This window comes from Megalopta genalis, chromosome 17 (assembly GCF_051020955.1).
Source record: "Megalopta genalis isolate 19385.01 chromosome 17, iyMegGena1_principal, whole genome shotgun sequence".
Lineage (NCBI taxonomy): Eukaryota > Metazoa > Arthropoda > Insecta > Hymenoptera > Halictidae > Megalopta > Megalopta genalis.
This window is the reverse complement of record NC_135029.1, coordinates 2635084-2648254: the sequence shown is the minus strand read 5'-3', so window position 1 is coordinate 2648254 and position 13171 is coordinate 2635084. Positions and strand designations below refer to the sequence as shown.

General features: G+C 36.4%; 2 protein-coding genes and 1 long non-coding RNA gene across 9 annotated transcripts in view; 2 read left to right on the top strand and 1 right to left on the bottom strand.

The window, feature by feature from the left end:
- Alk (Anaplastic lymphoma kinase) overlaps positions 1 to 5696 on the top strand; it is a 48446-nt gene extending 42750 nt beyond the window's left edge. For 5 of the 6 annotated variants that reach the window (XM_033474664.2, XM_033474663.2, XM_033474661.2 and 2 more), the window contains 2 exons: positions 151 to 525; positions 3682 to 5696. In XM_033474664.2, coding sequence (XP_033330555.2) covers positions 151 to 525; positions 3682 to 3729 — 423 coding nt within the window. In that variant the 3' untranslated portion in view covers positions 3730 to 5696. Of the gene's footprint in view, positions 1 to 150; positions 526 to 3636 lie in introns of all 6 variants that reach the window. The other variant, XM_033474662.2, reaches the window with a different exon arrangement.
- A 30-nt stretch (positions 5697 to 5726) lies between these two features.
- LOC117222770 (uncharacterized) lies at positions 5727 to 9432 on the bottom strand. Of its 2 annotated transcripts, XR_013035022.1 has the most exons (3): positions 7859 to 9432; positions 6762 to 7789; positions 5727 to 5981 (listed from the first exon to the last, which is right to left on the bottom strand). It is a non-coding gene; the product is annotated as an uncharacterized LOC117222770 (long non-coding RNA). The 2 variants fall into 2 exon arrangements; XR_004490757.2 differs by lacking the exon at positions 5727 to 5981 and having other exon boundaries at positions 6695 to 7789.
- The window catches only part of CalpA (calpain A), a 33926-nt gene continuing 29048 nt past the window's right edge, over positions 8294 to 13171 (top strand). The window contains exons 1-2 of the mRNA XM_033474670.2: positions 8294 to 8446; positions 8997 to 9129. Of these exons, the coding sequence (XP_033330561.2) occupies positions 8367 to 8446; positions 8997 to 9129 (213 nt within the window). The 5' untranslated portion in view covers positions 8294 to 8366. The remainder of the gene's footprint in view (positions 8447 to 8996; positions 9130 to 13171) is intronic.

The window sequence follows — 13171 nt, the reverse complement described above, 5'->3', positions numbered from 1 at the left end:
GCTTAATATTGAGCAAAATATTAGCTATGTTTGTTAACAGTAAACCTACCATGACGGTGAAAACGGTTTGCTGATAGAGAACAGAACGACGAGGTTCCGTCGAGAAATCCTAAAACATCGCGTGTGTAGAACGCACAATTGTATTTGTAGAGCAAAGAGAAGGCTGACAGCTCGAAGGATCCAGAGGAGGAAAGTGAACATCGAATTTCAAAGGACAAAAGAAACGGTAACGAAAGCATAACGACCACCGATACCAATTCCGACTCGTTGATCGTTGCTTCCTCGGACACGCCGCCAGACACAACGAACTCGTCACCGAATACACGTACCTGCTCTCCTAGCCACGCTGGCCTAAATACAACCGCCACCGCTAATGTAAACGGGATGTTAAAGAAAACTTCCTTAAAAGCTGCTCTCAGCTTGGACCCAAGCGCATTGTGCCGTGGCAAGATACCGTATGAGAAAATAGCGTTCTCGCCGCAGATCCAACGATCGAGCACACCTGGAAGCATGGAGATTAAAAAGGTAATTTCTAACGGTACACTCTCGGCTTTTACTTCCGTTTGTTTCATTTTCATCTGTGACGTTCGGCAGTCCCTTGCGTAAACTGATTATGACAGAGGGCGATTCTGATGTTTCGATTCGGTTTACTGAAAACTGATGATAACGCCGACACGGATTTTGCGTTCCGATACAGGAGGAGTTCCTGAGGTCATTTGAAGTAACTTTTTCCTTAGCGAAAATGCGATCCGCGGCTTCGTTTATGAGTTATTAACGAAAAACGGTAACCAATGAGAGCCGAGCTCGAGTGGCGCGAGGCGGCCCAGTCAATGGGCGGAACTAGAATTCGACTACTTGTTGGCGCAGCCGCCTAGCGCAAGCCAAACTCGGCTCTCATTGGTTACTGTTTTTCGTTAATAACTCGTAAACGAAGCCGCGGATCGCATTTTCGCTAAGGAAGAAGTTACTTGGAATGATCTTAGGATCCCCACATTTATAACTTGTACAATAATTTTGGAACTGTTTCGAATAAATATTTATCTAAAATAATTATTCGAATTGTTTCGAATAAATATTTATCTCAAATAATTATTCGAATGAATTCTTTGTAGTGGAATATTTTATTCGAATCTGTCATTATTCGTGACAGATTATTCTATTCGTTTATTCGAATACATTCTTCATTTTTCGCAAAATTATTCGAATAATAATGCCAATAATTGTTTGCTTCCTTCGTTTCTTTTTTACATAATTTTTTAAACGGTATAACTTCTTCAAAACTGAACCTAGAAGACTTGAATTCTTTTTAACTCGCATTTTTTAACTTTTTCTTTATCTTAACGTGACTTATGTAACGTATATCCTCCATTTTCTTTATTTTTTTTTAATATGACTATGCGAAATTGAGGATTTTACAAAGAACATACCTCCACAATTTCAGCACTTAAAATAATTCAATTTTCACAAGAACATTACATAATACTTTCATCTTCTGAATCTCAATCAATTAATGAAATATTTCATTTTCTTTGTTTGGTTAATAATCGACGTATTTTACCGTATTTATTAATGCATAAATAATAATTAATAATCGCACTGGATATAAATGTATTCATTTGCACTTTTTCTTAGTGTTGCTTTGCACATTACCAAGTTCTACATATAATTTTGTTATTAGTTTAAATGAATGACTTCTTTGATAATGAAAAAACTAATTGCAACGAATTCTAAACGATTTGTAACACCGTAACGATTAGGTTAAACGCATTTTATATCACATCTTTTACGTATTGATGGTCAAAAGTTATTTTAATCGTAAGCACTGTTTAACGTGCTATGCCTATTTTTGATATAGCAAGTTTTTTCTAGTTAACTGATTTTATTACAAGATTAATTGGAATGCTTTCATAAACTGCTATTATAGTAACCAAAGTTTTATGATAACGACATTTTTGTGCCTCGTCTGTATTAAACAATTCCAAACATGTTCTTTCAAACGTGTTAAACCGTAAGTAAATATCAAAGAAGTCGTAACTGTGCGAGGTTAACGAGGACACGAGATGCAAGCATTAATATATTACATATCTAATCCTACAAACTCTGAATAATAATCTTTTTATGGTATGAATGATTTTTCAACTTACAACAATAGCAATAAAACATATTTTATATTGGTGTAACAAGACTTATTATTGATAACGAAAGTACATTGCCAATGAATTACTTCTGATATTAAATATCTTACAGTTCAAAACAGTATCCTAGTAGTTAATGTCATTTTTTCAGCCTCATTTTTATTATACTGTATATGTACCTATTTTATAATTGTAATAGGTAAATTGCGAATCTCTGTTTCGATTTATAGTATTTACATATTTATAAACAGCTATTTTATTTTTACTATAACGAATTTTCTAATTGGTAAATCGAATTTGTCGTTCATTCCAGTTTTTACGAGACGATGAATAAAAATTAGTGTTTCCAGAAAAGTCTGCAGTCTAGCAATAAAGAAGTTGATTTTGAAAGCAAAATATTAGCCTTCGGGCGAAGTCGATGATCCGTGTGATAATAATCCCAAACCGTTCGCATGCACAGAAACAATTTGGATCATCTTGCCAAGTTTTGTTACGAATAGTTGTATGTTTCGCGAAGTAGCGGATTGTCAGATTTAATAACAAATATGAATTGGTAAATGATGAACGACAGTACACTCGTCCTCGTTCATCTCGTATGAACTTACAGGATGTTAAACGAAAATATGGAGTCGAAGGAAACGTGCGTTGGAAATTCTTCAACTATTTTGCAAGTTAAGGCTTCGTTTCTGAAATATTAACAGTTATATATGATTATATAAATAGAATTTGACGTAAGATCGTATTGGTGTCAATTTCATAAGACAAAAATGTTCAATCTTGAAATTAATATAATTACTAGCTGCCTTATTACGTCTACTGAGAAGAACTTCCAAATACAAAGGGTTAAACTTTCAATTCTTATACTTCAATTTTTTAATGCCGGTTGTTTCATAATGATATCCGTAATGTTATTCAAGTTATGATCTCTTTAGAAAAAGGTATGCTTTACAAAGTTAAGGAAGTATCTTGATCTAGACGCGTATTTGTTAGTTAGTTCTGAGAAGTTCTTTTTATACGAAATCAAAAGACTGCAAAGACTGCCAAAGGATGTGTTAATCTAATTCCAGATAAACTGTCCATTGTGTATTCGATTCTTAGTGTATAAAATAATAAAAATATGGGAAATTAAATTTTTACTAGAAAATAAGTTACAACGTTCTTATCCTAATAATTTTCCTCCTTTCTGTCCACTAACGTATCTGACGAACAATGTCTCAGCTTGCAAAATACTAAAAGACTTTCTGATTGCACGCGCGCCATAAACAGATGTCTTTTCCGAGCCTATATTTTTGGTGCATCTCGTGGAAACAATGAAAACTGTTACACCGCTTATGCTTCTTTTAAAATATTTGACCAAACTTCTGTGTGCTTCTGCATTCGGCCTAGTTGAAACGATCAGAAATCGCAAGGATTTAACATAACCCACGCTCGTGACACTCGATGTCCTTGTGTTTCTTCCAAGAGTCTAGCGACGCTTACCCCTGAATTCGTTTCATCGCAGTTCTATGTATGATGGAACTATCGTCTCTCTGTTCTTCACACGAAGGATCCTATGGTTCGCCAGCTACCAAGAGAAGAGGAATGCTCCTGCTGAGATTTGTACAAAGGGGAGTGACAAGACTCCCCGGCCGGCGGTGTTGCGACGCGTGCGACCATTACCAAATCGCTGCGACGATCCGCCACGATAACGGCAGTATCGATAGCAACACGTGTTGCGGAATCCTCGTCGCACATGTGGATACGAGACGAAGAGTATTCGCGTCGAGTGCATTCCCAAGAAACGCTTTTATAAATGGACACCGTGTCACAACCGCAAAATCAATTAACAACGATTCGTTTGTACGTTCTCCTTTATTTACTCATGCATACGTATTACATATATTTTATATAATATACACGTGTATACAGGGTGTCCGACTCCAACCCTCCCAAAAAGGGACACGCCGCGAATCATGCTCACACACGTTTCTTTGACCTCGCGACGGCATTTCGAAAAGCCTCGCCGCGCGATCGACTTTCTCGAACGGTTAACCGAGACTTTTTTGATTTCGTATTTTTGTAGCCGGTGAGACGGAAAGTTTTTCGAAACGCTAACTGTTCGTGTCCATTGTATCGGTTTATTATGTCCACGCGAGAGGGAAGACTTTAATTGCGTTTATTAAATGGACGGATGCGCGCCGTGCGCGCACGAACAATAACCATAGGTCGCTTTTTTGTCGCCGGCGGATCTGTTGACGCCGGCGATCTTCGGCGACGACGACGCGTCCACCCGACGACACAAGGAATTGCAATAACCGTCCGTTATTAAATTCAACTAAATCTTTTTTCTCGTCGCGCGTATCAGCACGCGGAACACATTACACGCATGCATAAATACGTAACGTACACACACACACACACACACACCACACAAACGCACGTAAACATAAACATACGTAAAATAATACGTACCTCTATGTACATGTCAGAATACTATGGTGTCTGATACAGAATGATAAAAGGACAAGACGAAACGAATAGAATGTTAAGAAACAAATATAGCACAAAGTTCGCAACACGGAACTTCGAATACATTCCATCGCAATTTGACAGAAATTATTAAGAAGAACTATATGTAGATTATATAGCTGTTATATGAGTTTAGCGATGTTCCTCCTGCAGATGGTGTGACAGAGACGTCGTTCTTGTCGTTTGAGGTATGCAGGTCAAATCGTCGGAGTCGCGAGCCGTATTGTATGAAATGTTGTTTTTATGGTTGCAAGCGACGTTGCTCGATGTATGATATGGTCAGAAAGAGGATCCGGTAAAAGAGCCGTCGAAGAGGGAAAAAAGGGAGACAGATAGAGAGAGTAGCGGAGAGTGTGCGCGTGTATGTGTGTGCGAAAGAAAAAGAGAGAGAGAGAGAGAGAGAGAGAGAGAGAGACAATACGCTATACACAAGACTTAATTTACACCAAAGATGAAAAGAAAAGAAAAATACACGTACGCGGCGTTCTTTCTACACATGCCTATAAACCTTTATATTATACGTATACATATGTATATCTATCAGAGATGTTCTTGGCAAAGGCTTGGCCCGAATCATCTTCATCCTCGATTCATTTACGATTATTATTACCGGACAACGATCATGACAAATCTCAGCGATTTATGCAACTAAAAAAGTACTATAAGGATGAAGATCGATCTCGGCTCGCGTGTCGAACACACGTCATCATTCTCGCCGCGAAAAATTGAAACTGACTACCTGAATGTTGATGCATGAAAGACTAGATTTAAATATAGTATTCTCGCCTACCTCGTTGACTCGTTAGTAGCCATGGAAGAACGATGAATGGTGGACAGTCCGTGTTTAACATCGATCTCGTTGTATACGATTGTCATCGCAAGATTCTAGGAGAACAATGGGCAGACGGAACACGCTTTCAAAGACAAAAAAAAAGAGCATTGGCCCTTTTTTATTTTTCTTACAACAACGACGTACTTGACGTACGCGCAGCGTATGAAAGTCAGCCACCATATATCTGTACGTGAAACGTAATAAAGACATGTTTGTGGAAATATACGTCGTACACGATCATTCCACGCGACATCCTTTTGGAGCATCAACCATAAATACGCATTGCCATTTATAAATATCCTAAATTGCTGGCGGCGATGACGTTATTCTTTTTTAAACGCTGAACCTGCTGCCGAGCTCTAAACTTGACTAACGTGCGTTGCTTCGTGGAAGTTACAAGACTTGCATTTATTCAGACTTTTCTCTGTTGTGATTGTGACGTATGCTTGAATTCAGAAATTCATTCAATCGTTTCCTGGAGAAGAGTTTGTATAATTTGAACGATTCTGAAATAAAAAGTGTCAAACCGGTTATATACCGAATGATAGATTCAATATTAATTGTTTAATATAAATATTTAATATATTTATATTTAATATAAATAATCCAGATTATTATCTTAAATAACTTTCTTAAAAGATAATTTGGGAAATACGAAAACGAGAGAATGAAATACGAACTAAACCAGGTGAAAAACATCCTAAACTACCTGAGAGATACTAACGTAAGAACAGAGATATAATCATCGACTTAAAGAGCCGATAATTACCAAAAAGTTGAAGCGAATTCTTGTATTAAATACTGAAGAAAAGAAACAGAAAATGTAATTTGTGGCAACACATCTAAAATTATTTTTGACGGAAAATTAAATTTCTTTATATTATTATGTGTACAATTTAAATTGTATTTAAAAATAATTAATATTAATCATTAACTATTCAATTATTATAATTAATTTCGTTTAAAAGAATAAAATTTAAATTGTAATATATTTCTGATAGAAATTTTGTGTTATAATAGATTTTTTTCGATAGAAATTTGATTTATAACACGTTTTGAATAGAAATTACAATTATAATAGATTTATTCATATACAAAATTTAGTACACTAAAATGGACATGAACAAAATGTAGGTAAGTCAATCCGTAATATATCTGAATAGAGAACTTGTGGCAATTGCTTTTGCATAAACAGATAAGTATATGAGAAACACCCTCGTTAAGTTGATAACTGTTTATTCCTTTTTTTATGTCACTGTATATTTAAGGTTAGCAAAACATAGTACCTAAAATATATGGAAATTCGAATCAAGGTATTTCTTGCTCTAAAACGAACAGATTCCAATGTGGAAGAGTCCAGGAAGAGGAATTTGGAATACTCCATATTCTTACAACAAAAAACTAACAAGACCAAACCAAGCAAAGTTTGCTTGGATAACAGCAAACTTCGATCAATCTTCATGAAACTTGGGAAGAAAACAATCATCTTTAATAGATTACGTATTTATATCACGATTCTGGCTCGTTGTTATTAGTGCAGAGGGTTAACACTGATGGAATCCTGGTGGCAAGGTCTCGTCAGAACAACGCCTCCTACAAGCTAGTTAGTGAGAAAGTTAGGATATTAATAGTGCATTTGGTCTAGACTAAAGTCGCCGTGTGCCTGGTAAGAAAAAGGGAACCCTTGAATATCTAGAGGTCCGTCGGATTCTTGCGGTGTGCGCGAACTAACATTGATAGGACTCTAAAATTTGGGTTAGTCTTTCGGGACACCAAGATTTATGGTGCTCATGTTCAAAGCGCAGTTATTTGCATCGACTCGATCCGAGCACTTTAGGCTTAAGTTCAGTAGATACTACAGAAAAAAGAACTCGTTGAAACTCTCTTTAATCAATTTAATTCCCGTGATTATGATAAATGCCTGAAATAAGAAACGATAATGTTTCCCATCATTTCATGTTAGAATTTCCAATGTAGAGTTCCAAACTAACAGATTAGGGCTTACTAGTTCGTTTCACCTGATGTGTTTGATAACATATACTATTCCTACTTTGTGCATTCCTTCGTGCAGCGTTTAGCAATCTAATGGAATATTGACCAAATCTTTTACGGATTTATGACATACTTATTTTAATATACTTACGATCAATAAGATTGATACCAAATAACGTTTCCATTTTTACATACGTAATCTCGTGCTTGCAACTGACTTCGTATAAAAAGAAACTGCAACACCGCGCAGTCAAGAAACTTCAAACTTCGAACTTCTCTGGATGGTACAGCTCTGCCAGCACATTCTTATACAATGGACAATCTAAAAATATAATTTCAATTGTTTTAAACATTCAAATATGAAATACGTAATTATAAAATTGCGACATACGTTCAACGTATTCTCTATTGCCATCTTGTTGGATCCGATAAAAACGTTATTGCCATGAAGCAACTGTTGTCTGAAAAGAAAAATTCGTTCCACAGTTTCATACGGCACAGTCGCACATTATTTATAGAATAATCGTACGTCAATGCAATAGATCGTTGCACGAAGATCACAAAAGATCGTTCTTGCTCAGCGATCGTGCTTACGAATACCAGTGAGACATTCCTTCTCTTCGCCTGCTGGTTGCACTATTCGTTTTCGTGACAACTGTTGGCCGCGAACAAACGCGTGCACCGGCCATCGAAAAATATAGATAAGCAGAAACGATGAAACCTTCCGACAGGCAGAGAAAATGGAGCACCGATGGAACGAGGAAGGGGTACGGACGACAATTCGAGTTTAGTTTGCGGCGTACAGTACGTTTGTGCCGCCCTTTCGAGAATCTTGAGGCTAACAGACGTGTAGTCCGCACGCTCGTGACTATATTTACCAAAGTATCTTCATTAGGGAGATGTCGAAGTACTCCTACTATTACGTGAAAACGATCATTGACGACACCGACAAGCCGAGAACGTACAGGTTTCTGAAAGGGTAAGTGATCGTCTGCGGTCCGCAATCATTTCCAACATTTTTCTCGGCCGCCTGGTAACAGTCTCATCCGTTTGCTGTGACAATTACAATTTAACAAAAGCAACAGGTGCTCGGCGTGTCGCCTTTAAATGATAATTTTACTCGTTAATCGAATCAGTATTATCGCGAATGATTTGAATTTCCTTTAATTGCGGCAGCAATTGGAATCTCGTTAAAACTGATTGCCATAACAGGCACACACCGATGTCCTCGTTATCGCTTTCGCGTTTAACATTCACGCGTGTAACATTCAAGTGCCAATCGATGACCTATTAAGACACCAAAATCCGCGGTCTTTGAACGGTAACTTTTATCGTCGGGCAGATGCCTAAAACACGTATTCGTACGTCTATTCGTGGACCCGTATGCTAACACAATTTCACTGCTCGTCTCTGGAACACTCTACGCGAAAGAAAAAATCAAAGCAGGAGAACAGAAAAAGAGCCTCGCGCGATCTAAAATAATGTCGAACGGCGTGCAGATTTCTCGAAAGAATGCCATTTATTCGTAGGGATCCTACCCTGTTCCAACCTCCGGAGGACACGTGGTCCACACATGGTCGCTACAGTCTTCTTTCGCGGCTGCTCAGAGGAGGACTTTCCGGCTCAGGTGATGTCTACCATCCGGGTAACGCCGTTTTCAAGGTTCGTCTTCATTACCCGTCTACATTTCTCATCTCTATTATATTCCTCTTCATTGTTCGCTCATTAATAATCGCGACCGTTGCTCGCTAAGATTTCGTGCAGCATATCTGAAAAATCCTCTCCGCGAGAAGTCCTGGCGACCCACCAAAGAATTTCGATATTCCTTCGGAAGCTTTCCCACCGGCGACGGTTTTAACGAGTTTTACGGACCATTTAGTCGGATACGTTCGAGCCGAAGATCTAGCAGCATCGAAACGAACCTCGCAGAGACAGAATGAAAGCGAGCAGCACCGCGATGGTCGGGCAATGCCAGCAGGGGGGGACACATTTTTCCAAGCTCCTCTTTGGAACGCCGCCAAATGCAGCTTTTAACATAAAACGGGCCCCTCGCGCGTTGCCTCTAACGTATAACGGAGCCATATTTTTAGCCAGACTACTGTCAAGGTTATCCCCTAGTTTTTCATGATTGCTGACACGTTTTTATGCTGCTGGCGGTCCCCGGTTATCGTGTTTCTTGATTTCCCAAGTGTGACAGTCATTTTCATTATCGTTCGTATCTTTCTTCGCGAGTAACACGCGGTTCGCGAAGCACCCGTTTCATTGAGGTTGATGTCAGAGAGATGAAACGTTTTGAAACTGTCCTAGTCGGTAGAGCTGTCCGAGAACTCGAAAATGTCGAGTCAAGTTGGGTGGGGAATTGTGTTCTCGGGATAAGTTTATTGAGGATTTTGGGATTTCTCGAACATGCCGAAATTTTCGAATATTCCGGGTCACCGTGAAACATCTACTCGATTAAATAACATTCGTACATTTATTTCTATTATAACATTTATTTCTATTATAACATTCGTATATTTATTTATTATAATTTTATTTCAGTCCATCCCTTTACGTTAAAGTTTTGGTGTTTTTACGGATACAGTAATTTCTCCCCAATTCGCGCTCTGATTCGCGCACAGAAATGGACAATTTGGGAAGAGGAGATACCATTATTCGAGCCCCGCGACTCATTTTTATAGTTACCGATTGTCAATAACTATAAAAATGAGACGCAAGACTCGAATAATCATATCTCCTCTTCCCAAATTGTCCATTTTTGTGTGCAATCTGAGCGCGAATTAAGGAGAAATTACTGTACTTTGTCGCTGCTGTTATAAAGATATATAAATATAACAAAACTAGTCTATAATTAAGTTATACAATTTTCTTTTGTTCCATGTCTCTGCGTCGTTCTCGCTTGTAACAATTTTTATTTCATTTCTGTTTTTTTAACATTATCACTCGTTGGTTTCGGTACTTTTATTTGTACTTATTTATAGATCTCAGAAGTCTCTCAACATTCACGTGTAGAATGCTTCTGAAATCAATAATTTAGAATGTTTGATGAAACGTGAAACAACAAAAAAACATGGCTTTTTGAGCAGAAGGTAGAAAGTTTGTATATTTTCTAGTTCATTGAAAAATACCGACGATGAGCCAAGTTAATGTAATTTGATAAGGTTTGAGAAAGAAATTATGGCAACACTTCGTGCAAAGTAATAACTACAAAATTCCGAAATATAGTTTTCTCCGACATTGGCATTCGTTGTTGGCATTCTAAGGGTGAAGTATGTAAAACGCATTTTTATCGCAATGTTATTTAAAAAAATCTATATTCTGTAATTTCTCATACAAGCAAGCAATGAAATATAAATTACCGTGCAATACCTAGTCATTTTTACTTGACGAACTATTTGGCTAATTTGTACGAGATCCTGAGGTGTCTATAAAATATGTTTACGGAGTGACAAGTACGTCTGATAAATAGCATCGAAATAACCAAGGTGTATTCGACTAATCAAGAATCATGTCAGTGAGACCATCGATCTCGAAACTTGAAAATAAATTTCGTGCTATCAATCCACAACGAAGGCAGTTGCAAAACTCTACATTATTCTCCCCTGCCAAACGCATGTTCCGAGAACATCTGCGCACGTAAACTATTAGACGAGATGTGGCAATAGATCGCGGTTGAAACAAAATGGATCATACGTTTCACTCGATTATACTATTTTTATCTTCGTACTTTATCGCGCCGACAGTTTATTGGCGCGATCTCTATCAAATATTTATCGCGTGTAAAGCCTGGATCTTAATGAAACAAAGACAACAAAAGATGAGACCTATTAATAAGATTTTTAATGATTGAGTTATATGTAAACGGAGCTCAATTTTCTTTTAAATAACAATTTCAAGAGATCTTGTTACATACTATTAGTTCAAATCATTTGTTCGATTATGAATGAAATTATTTTAACAATATTTTTGAGAAATTTTCAGCTATTGATCTTAGATTTTAAAACAACAAAGTGTTAAAAAATCAATTTCTATTGTTTCCTAATTAATATAATACAATGAGTCCAATATCGATTAATGAATTGACGAACATTTAAAATCAAACTCTCTAAATTAAACTTATAAAATCTGAAAATCTGTATTTGCCATATAGCTTTGTAAAAACAAATTACGTGCTTCGATCACTTATAGCTGGTTCTTCTTTTGAAAAATACTGAATTCACGATAAGGAAAACCGAAAAACACGCGCACTTTGCCAAGAAGAAAGCGTGAACAGCGGTTCCCGTTACAAATTTAAATATAGTACCGTTATTACGATCTGACTTCCAAGTATCACGCTAACTTTGAATTCTAGAATTTTTCGCGAACCGAAAAATATTCTACCTAATGTATACGTCGTTTCGCAAAGGTTTTCCTTCTGTCGCTTTGCAGGACTGTGAAATAAATTTGCTGACAAGTTTCTGCTATATTTGTGTAAAATGTTCAAACAAATATAATAATAAAATTAGGGATGTTTACAATTCTCACACACAAGGCCCATATGTAGCGTTACGCATCCTGATATGATTAACAGTTAACAATAAATTACTGTGAGGCACTATTTTCGTCCTACACAATCTCATTAAGCTATTTTAATCGGGGCTCGAAAGAGCTATGGGGCTTTTTAATAGGTTCCATTTAAAACATAGGCCGTGAAATCTTTTACAAAACATTCTCGCACTTCAAGTTTCCATAAGAACTTGAAAGTAGAAGTTTCATTTTATACAGAAATTCTAAATATATTGTTATATATTATGTTCTATATTCTATTCCATATATTATATTCTAAATATATTATTTGTTTGTTACATTTACTTACACAGTTTACAGTTCAAATCTCGTTTATGTTTTTCTTATGGCATCTTTTTTTTAAGAAAATTATAAAAATTGTAAAACATCTGTTCCACGATAAACTTTCTTAAACAAACTCCTAAGAGTAATATTTCTTTCAAAATTCCAAAGGAACAAATTAAAAGCAGAACTATTTTTAAGAAAGGAAGATGACTACTTGTTTTTCAGTGTATGATATTAACACTTCTATATCATATCCAATTAATAAAAATGTTGTTTGTATATCAAAACGTTTTTTTTCACTAGAATCGAAATGTAACGGACGTCAGCCAGACTACCCCGAATCACATGCATATTCAACGTACATTTAAATGCCATTTTTTGGAATACAAAATAACATAGCAAGAATAGTTTAAAAAGTGTATCTATATTCCTTCGCGCATAACATGAATACATACATAAATGACTTACGAATGGACTGCTGAGTTTATACATTTATAACGGGTACGAATACACAAAGCAACATAAAGTGGCCTTAATAATTGTACAACAATAAGCCTCACACTTACCTTCTCAGAAACCACAATGAATGAATGAAAACAGCAAATTTAGTGTCTGCTTTTATAAATTAATATATAAAAACTACCCACAAGTAATTCTTCAAATTACAAGAACTACCACATATTCATATTAAAAAGCCTGTGCGGTATTAATTCCTTTCATTACGATTTCTTGTACGTCGGTTACATATAGGCGACACTAACTTTTTATTAGTTTTCAACATTTATTTTGATCGTAATATATTCAAACAAACCGAATTTTATTAGGATCTTTAGGATACAAAAGAATTAAAATACCATTTATTATGATAAATTTT